Source organism: Daldinia childiae, assembly GCF_008694065.1.
Source record: "Daldinia childiae strain JS-1345 chromosome Unknown Scaffold2, whole genome shotgun sequence".
Taxonomy (NCBI): domain Eukaryota; kingdom Fungi; phylum Ascomycota; class Sordariomycetes; order Xylariales; family Hypoxylaceae; genus Daldinia; species Daldinia childiae.
In genome coordinates this window covers 2,244,103-2,257,535 of record NW_022984643.1, presented here as the reverse complement: position 1 = coordinate 2,257,535, position 13,433 = coordinate 2,244,103, and the positions used below count along the sequence as shown (strand labels likewise).

Genomic DNA, 13,433 nt, shown 5'->3' with positions numbered 1-13,433 from the left:
TATAAGTATATAATATTGCGATTTAGTTTAAACCACATCTCGGTAGCTATAGTTAGAATATATAATAGAATTTTTTTCCGAAGTTAAATTTTTTTTTAACACTTTCGACTGGCACACGGCGACGATTCTAGCTCGAATACCACCTCGAATGAGATGTATAAAGCTTTTATATGCCTTGATACTAGGTAATATGATGTTATTGATCAAAACAATGGAGAACGTTCTGCAGTTTTATCGGTATTTTGATCTCTTCCTCACTTACACGATTCCGACGGTTTAATTATATTTCTCTCCGGCCGATTCGAATTCGCAGAATTATCTTTCTAAGCAAGATTATATTGAACCCTACTCTGGATCTACGAAGCTAAGTGGAGGAAATGACAAGAGAGCATCCGTGTTTTGACCTTATAATAAGTATAATTTAGCTAGGGGTCTAATCATTGTTAGTCGTACGTGGAGCTTCGCAGACTCGCAGACTAAGGAGGCAAGGAAGGGTAGGGATAGCGTGTTACAATTGGCCTTTGTTCTCGTAGACAAGCAACCTTTCGATAAAGAGTGCTATGCCACCCACTCTACTTATATTATTATGAAGATGAGTTATCATCATGTACATCATCATTTACCTACGATGTGAAAAACAGTGGTCTGTATATTACTCTAGAACATGTGATACGGTAACTTGAAATGGTTAAATATACGGCTTAGTTACATAAAGGGGCGATCTATGAACATTCATAAATGGATATAATTCTACGATATAGTCGTATAAAGGCTCCGTCTAAGCCTACACTCGGTCAAAACTTAAGGGCATGTGTATTCCAGGCGGGCCGTTTTAGGGCCGATGCGAGATATTATAGTCCAGCCCGAAAGGTTAGGCAGATTGTCTTGGGTAACTCCAATTTGTAGATACCTAGGTAGGCACCTAATGTACCTGACTGGCTGAACCCAATGACGTATTTCCTTTGAACCACGAATAAAGCTTAACTCGGACAAAGTCTTACACATACACTAGATCTATAAATAGCATTGCACTAAAAGACTACACCTTGTACTACGTTAGGGTGCGTACAGTAGCGTTTGTTAGCGCTTAATGATCCCCCACTCACACTGTCCTAAGGGAAACTAAAAGGTGACCGACCGAGAGATTAGAAAGAAACCCCCGCTTGCAGCTAGATTTCCCAGATTGTCAAGTTTTTAGTCTTCACGTCGTCGAGTAAAACGAACCTACCTATTACCTAACTTGGGGGCGATATGCGAATAATAAGCTACATAATCTACCTCGGTATATACCTGTCGATTGCAACATGTTAATGTAGCTTTAAGATAATAAACCCAAAGTCTTAACGATATCCCCGGATACGACTATAGCTAGCCTATTACAACCTGTAAAGTGGACTAGGACTCGAAAGCAAGAGCGAGATCTGCAGGTGTACCTAGTCTGATGTAAGAGGAGACTCCCCGAGACCGCTAATCACATGAATCATATGTTAATAGCCACTGTTGTCTTACAATTTTTCTTATCGAGAGCAAGAGCATAAATGCTGGCGTTGGGGCTGATACCATCTCCTCTACATGCGGCCTTTTCTCGCATCGGACAGATCAACAGAGGGGTAGACGTTGTATGTACTATCACTTAGGTTCACTCAGGTAAGGTAGTCTTGGAATTTTATTTAATGAAAACAGCTCAAGGTAGTTCAAGTTTATAAAAACTTAGATTATTTTTTCTCTTTACATGTAGTGAGCTTAGTAGGTACTGCATGTATAAGGTAGGTGAAGGTACCTAACAGAAGGGTGTAACCTAGGTCTTACTTACATAAGATTAGGTTGTGTCATTGGAGAAAAAGACCCTGGAGGTTGGGTTATTGGGTTAACGAGTGGAAGCTGCCTATTGTAGAAGTAAGGAAAGCCCTGTCGCGACCTACTAGGTAATGGTAATAATGGTACTCTAAATTCTTTTTGTTAATTGATTAGCTGAAAGATGAAAGTCCTCATAATTTCATAATTTCTCTCCTCATCCTCGTTCAACATTCATCCTTCGCCCCTGGGCGCTGTCTATCTTGGATTTTTACTGGCGCTTTGTATATTTGTTTTATGTCTTTGTGTTGCTAATGAATACTCGACCCTGTACCCCTTTCTTTATCGCTCTGCTTTGTTGCTACACTTTGTCTTTGACATCAGGGCTTCTGTCGTTTATGTCGGCTTGGATTGGGTCTTTTTTCGACGCGCAGTTTTTGATGCCGATCGCGATTCGCACAGCCTATTAGCGGCCGGAGTAGCTCAGTCAACTGCGCCGTCTTAGAAAACGGAGAAGACACGGGCGAGGCCAATCATTTTTTTTTTGAAACCTCACTTGTTTTATTCGTCTACAATCGTAACAGTTCAGATCTATTCATTCGTCTATTCGTCTATTCATCTACTCAGACGACCGGCCTAGTTATAGAACAGCAAAGCAAAACAAAGTACGAGTACGAAAGTAACGAAAGTAACGAAAGTAATACTTAGTGCAAAACGGGAAAAGAAACATCTTCCAACCTGGACATTTTTCAGCATAGCCCCCCCGCAAGAAAACGGGAAATCCCTGTAGGTTGATTAGAGGGGTGCATGTGGGAATCAGACGGCACACCTCGAACAGAAAATAAGCCAGATCGTTTTTATCTATCCAAGAAAATCCTATCTGTACGAAACGGTTGATCTCGGTCCTGTTCGTGTTTGTGCTTTGCCTCGAGTTCTCCTTGTCTGCGCTGCACCGAGATCTGCAGCTGTGGGAGAGACAAAAGAGAGGTAGATAGAGCGCAACAAACGGCCCAATTCCGTTCGGTTTAGGGAGAATAAACCTGATACATACAATAATACCATTATGCCCTCCTTCGGTCGCATTGGAAAGCACAGTAATCGTTCCCAGCATAACCTGGTCGAGCAACAGCAGCAGCAGCATCATCACCACCACCACCATCTTCTTCAACAGCAGCAACAACAACAGCAACTTTCGTCTCATCAACACCAGGTGGCGGGCAGTGGAGCTACTGCACCGCCCCATCATCCTCATCAACAGCAAGCTGGTTCTACTTCTATTTCTGCTTCTCAGACTGGATCTAGTCCATTGAATCCCGGAGGTCGTCGAGTATCTGCCGCTGGTGTTCCTATTACAGTTCCCGTGACTAGTTCAGTGCCTATACCGGTATCTATTAACGATTCTAATACCACACCTTCTTCAGCCTCGTCTATCGGCCTTAGTTCTAGTGAGTCTTTTCAACAACAGCTGCCACCACCACAACAACAACAACAACAGGTCGACACGAGGGCCGGTCAATCACAATCACAGCAGCAAACTCCACATACTTCACCGCGTGGGCATCAACATACGCACCATAATCAATTAGGTAGCCAGCAACAAAGCCAATCGGCCCAGCCTCTTGAGGCGTACGGAAACAATCAAAATAATTTACCCACTAGTTCAGTACCCCTCAACCAAACCCCCGCTGCTTACACTGCGCGACAACAGCCCCACGATAATTTCGCCGAATTAGTCTCAAGGTCTCAGTCTGCAAGATACTCACAATTAAATCCATTGCAGACACAACAGCCATTTGGCATCGCATCAAGCTCGGTCGACAACTTACCTCAGACCGTCTCTTCTCCCTCCGTAACCACCAGCCAACCATCTCTATCGCATAGCCAAACCGCCCCCACTGAGCCAAAGCGATCAACACGAAAGCTAATTAAGAATATCCTCTCCGGCTCTTCTTCCTCTAGTCGGCCCAATTCAGACCACTATCAGGACGCTTCTTACGACAACAACTCTGGTTTAAATCGCCGACCCTCCAAACGGGCAAGCAACACCCCTGTCGTCAGAGGCAACCCTTTGTTGTCGCGACCTATCGACCACCCCGACTGGGTCCCGCCCCAAAGTAGCTCGCGTAGCCACCACTCACCTATCCAACCTGTACGCGACCTTGAGGACCCCTACTGTGCCGCCCGTTCTAACCAAGATATGCTTTCACAGAATCACACAGAGCCATCCCAGAATACTATAAGACAAGTTCCTGCCGATTCCGATCCTGACGCCGACAACTCGCCATATAGCCGCGAAGACCTTTCTTATCAACAGCAAGCTATCGCCCAGCACCAAGCCCAGTTACAAGCGCAGGCCCAAGCTCAAGCCCACGCACAGGCGCAGGCGCAGGCTCACGCGCAAGCGGAGCAGCAACAGCAATTATACGGCGGTCAGATCGTTGTCGACCCAGCGCAGAATCAATACCAATACGCACCTCCTTACGAACAATATCAGTCAGGTCGTCGACCGTCCCTTTTCACTGGGCATCTTAGCACGGCGAGCTCTCAGCCGCCTAATCCCGAAACCGTTTCGCAGGTGTCACATGAGTCGCCCGACTCTGAATCAGACTACCAGCAGCAACAACAACCGCCAGCCAACTCTCAGTCTGTACAGGATTCACCCGCCGTGAGCTACGTACAGCAGGAACTTCAGAGCTCACAGAACCAGCAGCAAACATCAGTGGGGACAGGACAGACCCAGAATATGGCACCGCTACCTGGAGGGTCTGGGCAGAGCCGTAGATCGGGGGATAACGAAAAACAGATGCGCTCCGTTGAGCCTCCCCCAGGACCACCACCTGGCTATAGACATAGCCAGGGGCCCATAAATGCGATGAACCCTCTCCCGCCTACGCCAAGCATCTCTGGTGCTCCACAAAATTACCGTACCAGCAGCGTGCAAGAGCAAGGACAGTATGATAGGGCTGCTCCCGAAGGCGGTCGAAATAGTCCTCAACCATCGACGAATGCCGAGCGGGAGGCTGACCCAGAGAAGCAATTCAAAGACTTATGTAAGAGATGCATTGATAATCTGTGGAACGAATTGCTGACATCATATACTAGTAACCAAATATAAGAACGTCAAGAGGCTATATTTCGATGGCAAGTCTCAAATCGAACAGTTAACTTCCCAGGTTGAACAGCTGCAGAACGCAGTTGCTAACCAGAGAATGTCTCAATCACGGACGTCTCTCGATGATAATGAGTATTCTACGCGGTTCAATCGACTGAACGGCGCGATAAACAATTTGTCATTTAACATTCGTAAGGATTGGCGAACATTACCCAGCTGGATCGAGAGATACGTCAGCCCGGAAGCGATTAAGACGGGCAAGCAGGAGATGACTGCTGTTGGGCGCGCAGTAATTGTTCGGTGGATCGTGGACGAAATCTTCAACAAATGCTTCCACCCCGCCCTAGACGTCCACCTTAGTTCCCAGCTCAAGCAAATAGAGCATAATATCCGCAGGTTTTCGTATACGCTAAGCAGCCAGGAGGAATACGAGGCATTGACAGCAAAGGTCGTGAATTGGCGAATGGCTACTTTAGAGGGTCTCCAACATCAGCTTCAGGCGCCTGAGGGTAATGACTATAAAGCAGATTTTACTAAAATGGCCACCGGAAACCTCACGGCAACATTGTTTCAATATCTGACGGACCCGCCACCCGCCGGTGTAGATGGAAGCGCGTCGATGATCGTCGAGTTGGTAGTGGGTATTGCGAGCCATCTGCCCATGGAAAGCCGAGACGTCGCAATCACATATCCACTACCCGGAGACCCCATACAACCCGACTTCATGGAACCAGAGAAAACTGGATTACCTCCGTTACCAGAGCCGGTGGATGACATAGAGGAAAGCAACGACAAGGACAGCGAAAAGACCGCTGCGGCCAAACGAGAAAAGACAAAAAGTGGTATGTTGAATATGCTCAGCGGGACACCGTATCCCGGGAGCAGGAAAGGCAGCACGGCTTCGGTTATTACTGACACGACATCATCGGCAGCAGCAGCGGCGGCACAGCAGCAACAGCAGCAAGTACCCTCCAAAGACCCTAGCAAGGTTCGGTTCGCAGGCTTCGTGGCGGTCGAAGTTAGAGGACGACAGGTATTGGTTAAAGCTCCCGTGTGGACCCTAGGTTGATGAAATTCCCTTGTATAGAAGGAGAAACATCGGATCCGTGGTCGAGGACTAAGATACCAGTAATTACTTTTTCCCTTTCCCAATCTCAAAAAGGGTTGACGCGGCATAACATATAATCCCTGAGGACGGTGGTAGTAAGTAGGAAGGTTAGAGGTCGTGGTGGGAAGGTGGTTTGAAATTCGCAGTTGATACCCCATCTCCTTTGCTTGGATGGGTGGATCGATTGCGTAGGGATATCGGGTGCAACTATGACGGATGTGTGCTACCTACGGAGCGAAAGATGCTTGCTCAGCTAGTCGAGTTCATATGAATATATATACTTCAAGGTTTTCGCTCCCCCACTTGTTAGTAATTAGTATTTCATCATCACTATTTAGGTACATTATCTACCTAGGTATATAACCTTGATACACAGATAGATACTACATAGTCAGCACGGAATTTAAGGGTAGGTAGGCCTGAGCCGAAACACGTTGTAAGTAATGAATTTATTACTGTCAAAATACAAATAAGCAAAGCTAGCCACGAGCAATCCCTAACTACAAATCCTCACGACCTAATGTCCCTAGTAAAAACTCCCCTCTCGCCCGGGCGCCATGCATGCCATCACTTCCTGAAGGGCGGGGACTTGACCAGCCTTCATAGCTCCAGGCTTACTTGGTTGATGTCTTGGGAGGAATAACCTTCCAAATTATCTTGTCTCTCACTCTCTCCGGCTCCAATCTCTGCGGGAAAAAAAAACATCTTTTTTGTTGCGTGAGCATCCAGGCATGCTGAAAAAACAAAAACAAAAACAAAGTAACAGTCAATCGTTGTGATTAATTAGACCTGTACAAGGAACCAGAATTATGAAACAAAAAGAATCCTGTACTTCCGGAGCCAGAACGAGAAATTTGTGTGGGATGTGTGTGATAGTAAGCCAAACTAGTCGCGGTGTGTCCGTCAAAAGAACCAAGTGGACGATGGAACAAAACCGGAGTTATGGCAAAATGGCAAGATAGAAGCGCGAACTCAGTAGCGTATTGATCATCATGAATTCATTTGTATGCAGGTCAACAGATCATATCGGGCATAATGTTGTCGTTTCTTCGTGTGTTCTGTCGCGAGATATCAATCATGAGAGCTTGGCAGAGCTATCTGAGACTTAGACGATCATGCTCTTAGTCCTCGAATGAACTCGTCTGGTCTCGGCGCGCTTTCGAAGCATCTCTTCTCGCTTAAGAACGAGTTCACACCACTTTCTGCGGGAACTGGGAGCGTTGGTGTTGTCCTCCTCTTCTCCAGTGCGACCGATGACATCGCCCAGGACCTTCATCCAGCCTTGCTTGTCTTCGCGGGTGTCGGCGTAGAAATCGATAATCTCGCCGTTATTAAAGCGGATACGGAAACCCTCTTCGACAAACATGTAGCCCTCTTCCTCTTCTGCGAAGGCAGAGCGACGTCTTTTGCCGCCACGACCCGTGGTCTCGGGGTCAGTCAGCTGCCGTCGATCGTCAATGAGTCGCTTGGCATTGGAGAGGTTGATTGTGGCACGAGGTTGACGAGTTGTTTCGTGATAAGCGGTAAGCTTAGTACCAACAAGTTTAAAGTAGCGGCGACGCCAATACTATTGATCCATCAGGTTAGTTACTCGAATATTTCCAGGCTGTGTGTTCAAAGTGACACTTACGGGGCAATCTCCTCCTTGCTGACTTAGGTGGCCCTCCCAGTTCCTAGACAGTCTCTCCTCAGCTGCCTTCAACTCGCGGATGCACATATTCATGCTCTTTGGCATGTCATCATTCGTCGATCCTTTAGGTCGCGGCACGAAGAGAAGTTGCACTTCCAATTTGCCGATCTTGTAGGGTGCGCGACGCACAACCGAGTTGCTAGGAACTCCAGAGCGCTTGCTCTTGACGCTGTTGGCAAAGTTAGGCTCCTCGGTAGCCCATTCGTTGAAAGTCGCAATCTCTGCCATATAAGGTCGTCCATAGCAGCGGGATTCGTGCTCCTTAAGGCAGACGTATGCGCGTGCGAAGGTTCCATCCTCTGCCGCAAGAGGAGATAGTAGGTCCCACGCCGTGGGTACAACATTCCTCTGCTTCGTAGCAGCGTCGCGCTGGGCCTGAGCGTAGGCTTCCTCTTCGGCACGTTGACGAGCTTCCATCTCCTTTCGCTTCTTGGGGCTAGCGAAGACACGAGAAAAGGTAGATGGCTTGGGTTTTAGAGCCTTGGTTGGCGCGACTGTTACGCGCTCAGGCGGAGGCTTCTCCAACTTCACGTTGAGGGTAAGTTGGAATTCCAACTCGTTGGGAACAACAAGTTCAAACTCCTGGCCGATCGGAGCGTTACGAGCCAGCTCTAGCCAGGATGTGGTCACACAGTGTACTCCGTTGTCGAGAGTGAGGCTAAACCATGTTCGCTCATCTTGCAGAAGGTTAGTACTTAGGTAGGAAAACATTTGAGTATCAATATCAGGAAAAACTTACTCTTGGGCAAGGGAAGGTCAAGATCTTTCACGCCCATCACCTTGACAAACAATCTGCCTCGCTCGCCACATTCTTCCGTCGCTAGCTCGTGGCTATCTTCCTCGGGTAACGAATTCATCGCTATCGAATTGCTTTCATGACCTGGCAGAGGTGGCACTTGACCGCCGATACTTGGTGCGTGTCTCTTCTTGATACTTTTCCTGTGCTTACCATTCCAAGGTTCAACAGTCCACGACTGAGGGCGTTGCTGCTTAATTGGAGAATTTCCGGCAGAACGGGTACCAGGTCGAGCTTCTTCGGTTTCTTTGTCGCTCGCAGTAACGAGTTTTGTATTTTGGCGCATAAGGTAACCTCGCTGTCGTGGAAATTCAATGTTAGTTTCAATTGTTTCAAGGTACGAATTAACTTTATTGGTGTTTTGAGAATCGGAGCCTGACGCTTGTCTTTTTGGCTCGTTGATTGCAGTAAGGGGGTGGTGGGCGTGGGGAAGGAATTGGTTATTGACCTTTTGTGCCTCAATGACCCGCTCAAAGTCCTGATCAAGACTAAGGCCCAAGTCGAGATCTAGAGTTAAACTACGCTGCTTAAAGCTTGGGTGTCGCTCGATAAAATCATCACCAGTGGGGACCTCCAGAGTATCAGGTGCTAAATCTCGAGAAAGACGGTTACGGTGCCGGTCAGGAATTGGCGGGACCACAGGTGCTACTTCTCGGCTTACTTGTCGGCGAGCTTCACGCATGGTCATAATGTCGGACGGGGTGGCAGAAGCGCGAGTCTTCAGCTTAGAGCCTGAAGAAGATTTAATGGTGGCTTCCCGCTCAGGAATGGCAGGCGACTCGATTAAAAATTCCTCGATCTCTTTAGCTTCTTCGACTTCTTCGACTTCTTCGGCTTCTCTGACTTCAACTTCCTCAAGCTCTTCAACCTCCTCAACCTCCTCAATTTCATCTTCATACTCCTCCTCCTCCTCGTCATCATCAGATATAGGATGGTGGATAACGGATTCGGGAGTACCTGGCTCCTCTGATTCATACTCATCCTCCTCAGGATCTCCCCATCCAGAACCGTCATATACAGGTTTCGATATAGGCCTTTCCGGGGTCTTCGACCGTTGCAAGTAAGAGTCCGCATCCGACACTTTGTGACTCTCCGAGTGCGTGAGAGCACCTGCTTCCTTAGGCTTCGGAAGCATATGGGACTGCAAGCTACGGGTGAATTCTACGTCCTTAGACGAACTTGTTATCTGGGGAAGGGTAGCGCTGAAGTTTGTAATGGCACCCTCAGGAGCTGGGCTCGCCGCTCGAGGAGTTGTGACTGACTCTTCTTCAGGCTGTGCATCCACAGACTGGGGTCTCTCAACTTCGTCGGAGTATTGACTCTCCGTATCATCATCGTCGTGGTCATCGTGGCCACTGTGATCATCATGATCATCACTGTCGTCCTGGTCATCCTGGTCATCCTTTTGCGACACTGTATCTTCATCTTCAGACCGTTGGTATAGGTCATAGACGTCACCTTTATCATCTTCGCTCTCATGGTGAACCACACTGTCTTCATTCGACTCCTCACCATCATCAAGAATCGAGTCTTCGATACTAGCGATGGGGACATCAGGGTCATAAGGAGCGTCGCTAGTGAGGCCCGGTTCAGGGCCCGGCGACAAAAATGTGAATTCAGATTCTTGGTCAAGTGTCCTATTGCCATTAACACGACGCAGTATGGATTGCCGAGAAATGCTCGGAAGCTGATAATCCATATCTAGTCCGGATAGATCACCAACGGTATCGTCCTCCTCATTGCCTTCATCATCTCGGTCTTCATGATCCTCATGATCATCATGGTCTTCATGATGGTCAGGAGTGGGGCTTGTAACCCTATCACGAGCTCCAGCTCGTCGCATGCGACGTTCTCGTTGTTGTTCGGCAAAAGTCTTTGCAGAGCTGTCAGACTTAGGACTTGTCTCGTCCAGCATCATAAGCTTAAGTCGCTCTTCCAAAGACATACTACCATTGCCAATATTGTGTATGTCAGACTTGCTTATTGAAGCAGGAGGTGGCGAAGGCAGACTTCGAGGAGAGCCTAACATACGTTCTGCGGTAGCAGATAGTCCATTTGAAGATGCAGACTGGGAGCGAGCATGACCCATTCCCGGTAGAGGAGGTAGAGGTCGATGCTCATTGCTAGATGTTGATGAATCTGTACGGGAGTGCTGTGATTGTGGAGACATGGCTTGTGACAATGCACCCTCAGGCATAGGACTGCTATCAAAGCGCGTGTCCCGATCTTGACGCCAATCATCAGGCCCGACAACTGGAGTCTTATCTGTGTCTTCTAGCGTCGCATCAAAACTATCATCCTGTGCATCCATCTCACCCCCAGGATAATGGCCATAGATATAGTCATCATCATCGTCCTCATCATCCTCATAGCTACCTTCTCGCGAGTTTGTGCCAACAGAAGACATATCAGGGGTTGCCATTTCGTACTCATTAATCTGAGGTGGGGCAGCATCGAAGGTAACAGACTTGGCGTGGCGGTGGAGTGACCTGCCACTTGGGAGTTCATGGTCTTCGAATGACATGTCCGAGAAAACATCACTATGTAAATCCTGACTGCTCTTAAGGCGGGCTGAAGAAAGTGATGATTTAGTCGGAGATGCCTGGTCTTTGCTTGGGCTGGGGGGTTGAGAGCCAGTAGGAGCGGGAGATGAGCGAGAACCAGTCTTTGTAGGGGTATATAGAGATATACTGGTCTGGCTATCTGAGCGGCCATGGCTTGATCGAAAGTTATTTGCGAAAGCATTACCTTGGACCTTAGCAAGAGGGCGCTCGATTGTTGGTATACGCATCGGGTCGTACTCTTGCTTCTGTTCTCGAGCGAACATGGTGCTATTTTTTACACGCGACGCCTTCTGCAGTCGCTCGATAGAAGAACGCCTAGTGGGCGACGGGGAACCAGCGCGACCCCCATACAACTCGTTTTCGATGCGATTATTGACATTACGATTCTGCCAAAACAGGCGCGGTGAAGTCGTACCGTCCAGAGGTGATGACTGGAATGGAGATGAATCGGTATTAAGACCCATCTTCTAACGCCACGAGGGTTAGTAGAGTCAAATTGAATTTGAGTTGAATCTAGAATAGAATTACCTTTGGTGAAGGGTTCCAGCTTGGTGAGTTTCGTCGTTGTTCAGTGGCTGAGATCTCAGACAACGGACGTGGAATGCTACTCTTAATTGGCGATGTAGATGGAGTGCTGTTCTTAGCAATACGCAAAGGCTGCGTTACCTATTTATTAACGGTTAATTTCCCGTCATCTATTGTTTTGACTTTATCATTCTTTACTTACAGGTTGGCCATCAGAGGCCATACTGAAAGGAAAACTTGCAAATTATCTTGTGATTATTGGTAATTCATGTCTCCCAATGGAGAAATAAAAAAACGATTTACAAGATGTATGAGATGTATGTGTTAAAGTTTCGTGGCGGTGCGATGCAGTGCGGTGCTGTGTGGTGCAGAATATGCGGCCTACGATGATGCACAATTCGAGAATGGCGTTTAAGAGTTGTTTTGGCAACCTCAAAGTTATAGGGTTGCTAGGTTGACACACCAAAAACCAAGCACCAATCGGTGACAGCTGTAATGTTTACAAGCGGCTGAAAGTAGGTAACTCCGAAAAAGGCTGAGGACGGTCTGCTAAAAAGGTAAGAAATAGTATAACTATCGTTAGGCGGTCAAGAAGAAGAAAACAAAGGATATAAGTCAATGGTATAATTAGGTACCAAGTAAAAGATTATCTTTCTTCTACCTTCTACCTTGTACAAAATTGAGAAGAGAACAAAATGTTGTGATGATAATAACAGTGACCGAGGTTCTTGATCACAGGTTGCAGGAGGTTATTTGGATGGCGGGCGGAGGTAAACAGACATGGGAGAGTGGCTTGGTGGGGAGTGGGGGATAGCCAGCCAACCGCTATCGCCCCACCAAAATATACACCAAATATACAAGTTCCCGCCGCTAAATCTAAGAAATCACCGCTGTTCTGTCCAGGCTTTTTCCGTTGCTGTTGCCCCGCCAACACGATAACTCACGAGCCGCTAACCGGTCTAGGATTATCGTTTGTCTCAAGTTGATCTTAGTTACTGGGATACGTCCATGTGCACCATTATGCACAAAATACAGTAGTATCGTAGTACGTACAGCCATGACCGACTTTCCGACTGTGTGACTTTCAAAAGATACTTTGATCTTCAAATAAATATTTCCGTATATGATTCATATAATGATTCTAATAGCCTTTTATAATATATATAGGTATATATATATGAATACTACAGCTTAGTATTTAGGTAGACTTTAATAGGCATTCAAAATTTGTATATATATGCATACCTAACATACCTAGGTTAGGTATTTATGTAACCAGTAAACAACATTAGTATATTTGTATATGCCTATGTACATACATATAGCCTTCTGCATCTCTTAGCTAAGATAGTCGAGTCCATGGATACCTGCATCAATGCATTGCATGTAGGTACACGACATAGATGTATGCAACTCCATAAGGAACATGTTGTACGATTGAAAAAAAAAAAAAAAAAAGATTCAAATTTGCATGTGCATATGACATTTATCTATATAGCTCGTATTTGAATACCTCATGTTTGGTTGAGGCTATGAGTTTAATTTTACCCAAGAATAGGAACCCAAGAACCCAGGAACTCAAGAATAGGAGATAGGAGAAGACAGATCTGTACTACCAAACGCATCAGGGGCAAAATACATCACTTTTGAACAACAACAAAAAAAAAAAAAAAAAAACTAGCTGCAGATGGTAGACCGCTAGATAAGCAAGATCGGAAAAAAAGGAAGTTTTATTTAATTTTCTTCCCGTAAAGACTGGTTGGTATCAGATGCACCCGCAAAGACGCCGTATAACACAATATAAAAGAAGACAATTATTATCATACATTAATTAACCATTATTT

At 46.6% G+C, this 13,433-nt stretch overlaps 2 protein-coding genes across 4 annotated transcripts; one reads left to right on the top strand and one right to left on the bottom strand.

Moving 5' to 3' along the window:
- Positions 1–2,857: 2,857 nt before the first annotated feature.
- On the top strand, positions 2,858–5,975 carry GL218_01524 (uncharacterized protein; the record flags this gene model as incomplete). 2 transcript variants are annotated; one of them, XM_033577995.1, is made up of 2 exons in its annotated part: positions 2,858–4,844; positions 4,897–5,975. In XM_033577995.1, the coding sequence occupies 2 exons, from the start codon at positions 2,858–2,860 to the stop codon at positions 5,973–5,975; spliced, it is 3,066 nt and encodes a 1,021-aa protein (XP_033438416.1). The 2 variants fall into 2 exon arrangements, with proteins under 2 accessions (XP_033438416.1, XP_033438417.1); XM_033577996.1 differs by having other exon boundaries at positions 3,992–4,844.
- A 1,144-nt stretch (positions 5,976–7,119) lies between these two features.
- Positions 7,120–11,812, bottom strand: GL218_01523 (Bud site selection protein BUD4; the record flags this gene model as incomplete). Of its 2 annotated transcripts, XM_033577993.1 has the most annotated exons (5): positions 7,120–7,581; positions 7,645–8,381; positions 8,444–11,531; positions 11,593–11,730; positions 11,792–11,812. In XM_033577993.1, 5 exons carry the CDS (start codon positions 11,810–11,812, stop codon positions 7,120–7,122), a joined length of 4,446 nt encoding a protein of 1,481 aa, XP_033438425.1. The 2 variants fall into 2 exon arrangements, with proteins under 2 accessions (XP_033438425.1, XP_033438424.1); XM_033577994.1 differs by lacking the exons at positions 11,593–11,730; positions 11,792–11,812 and having other exon boundaries at positions 8,444–8,786.
- Positions 11,813–13,433: the final 1,621 nt, after the last annotated feature.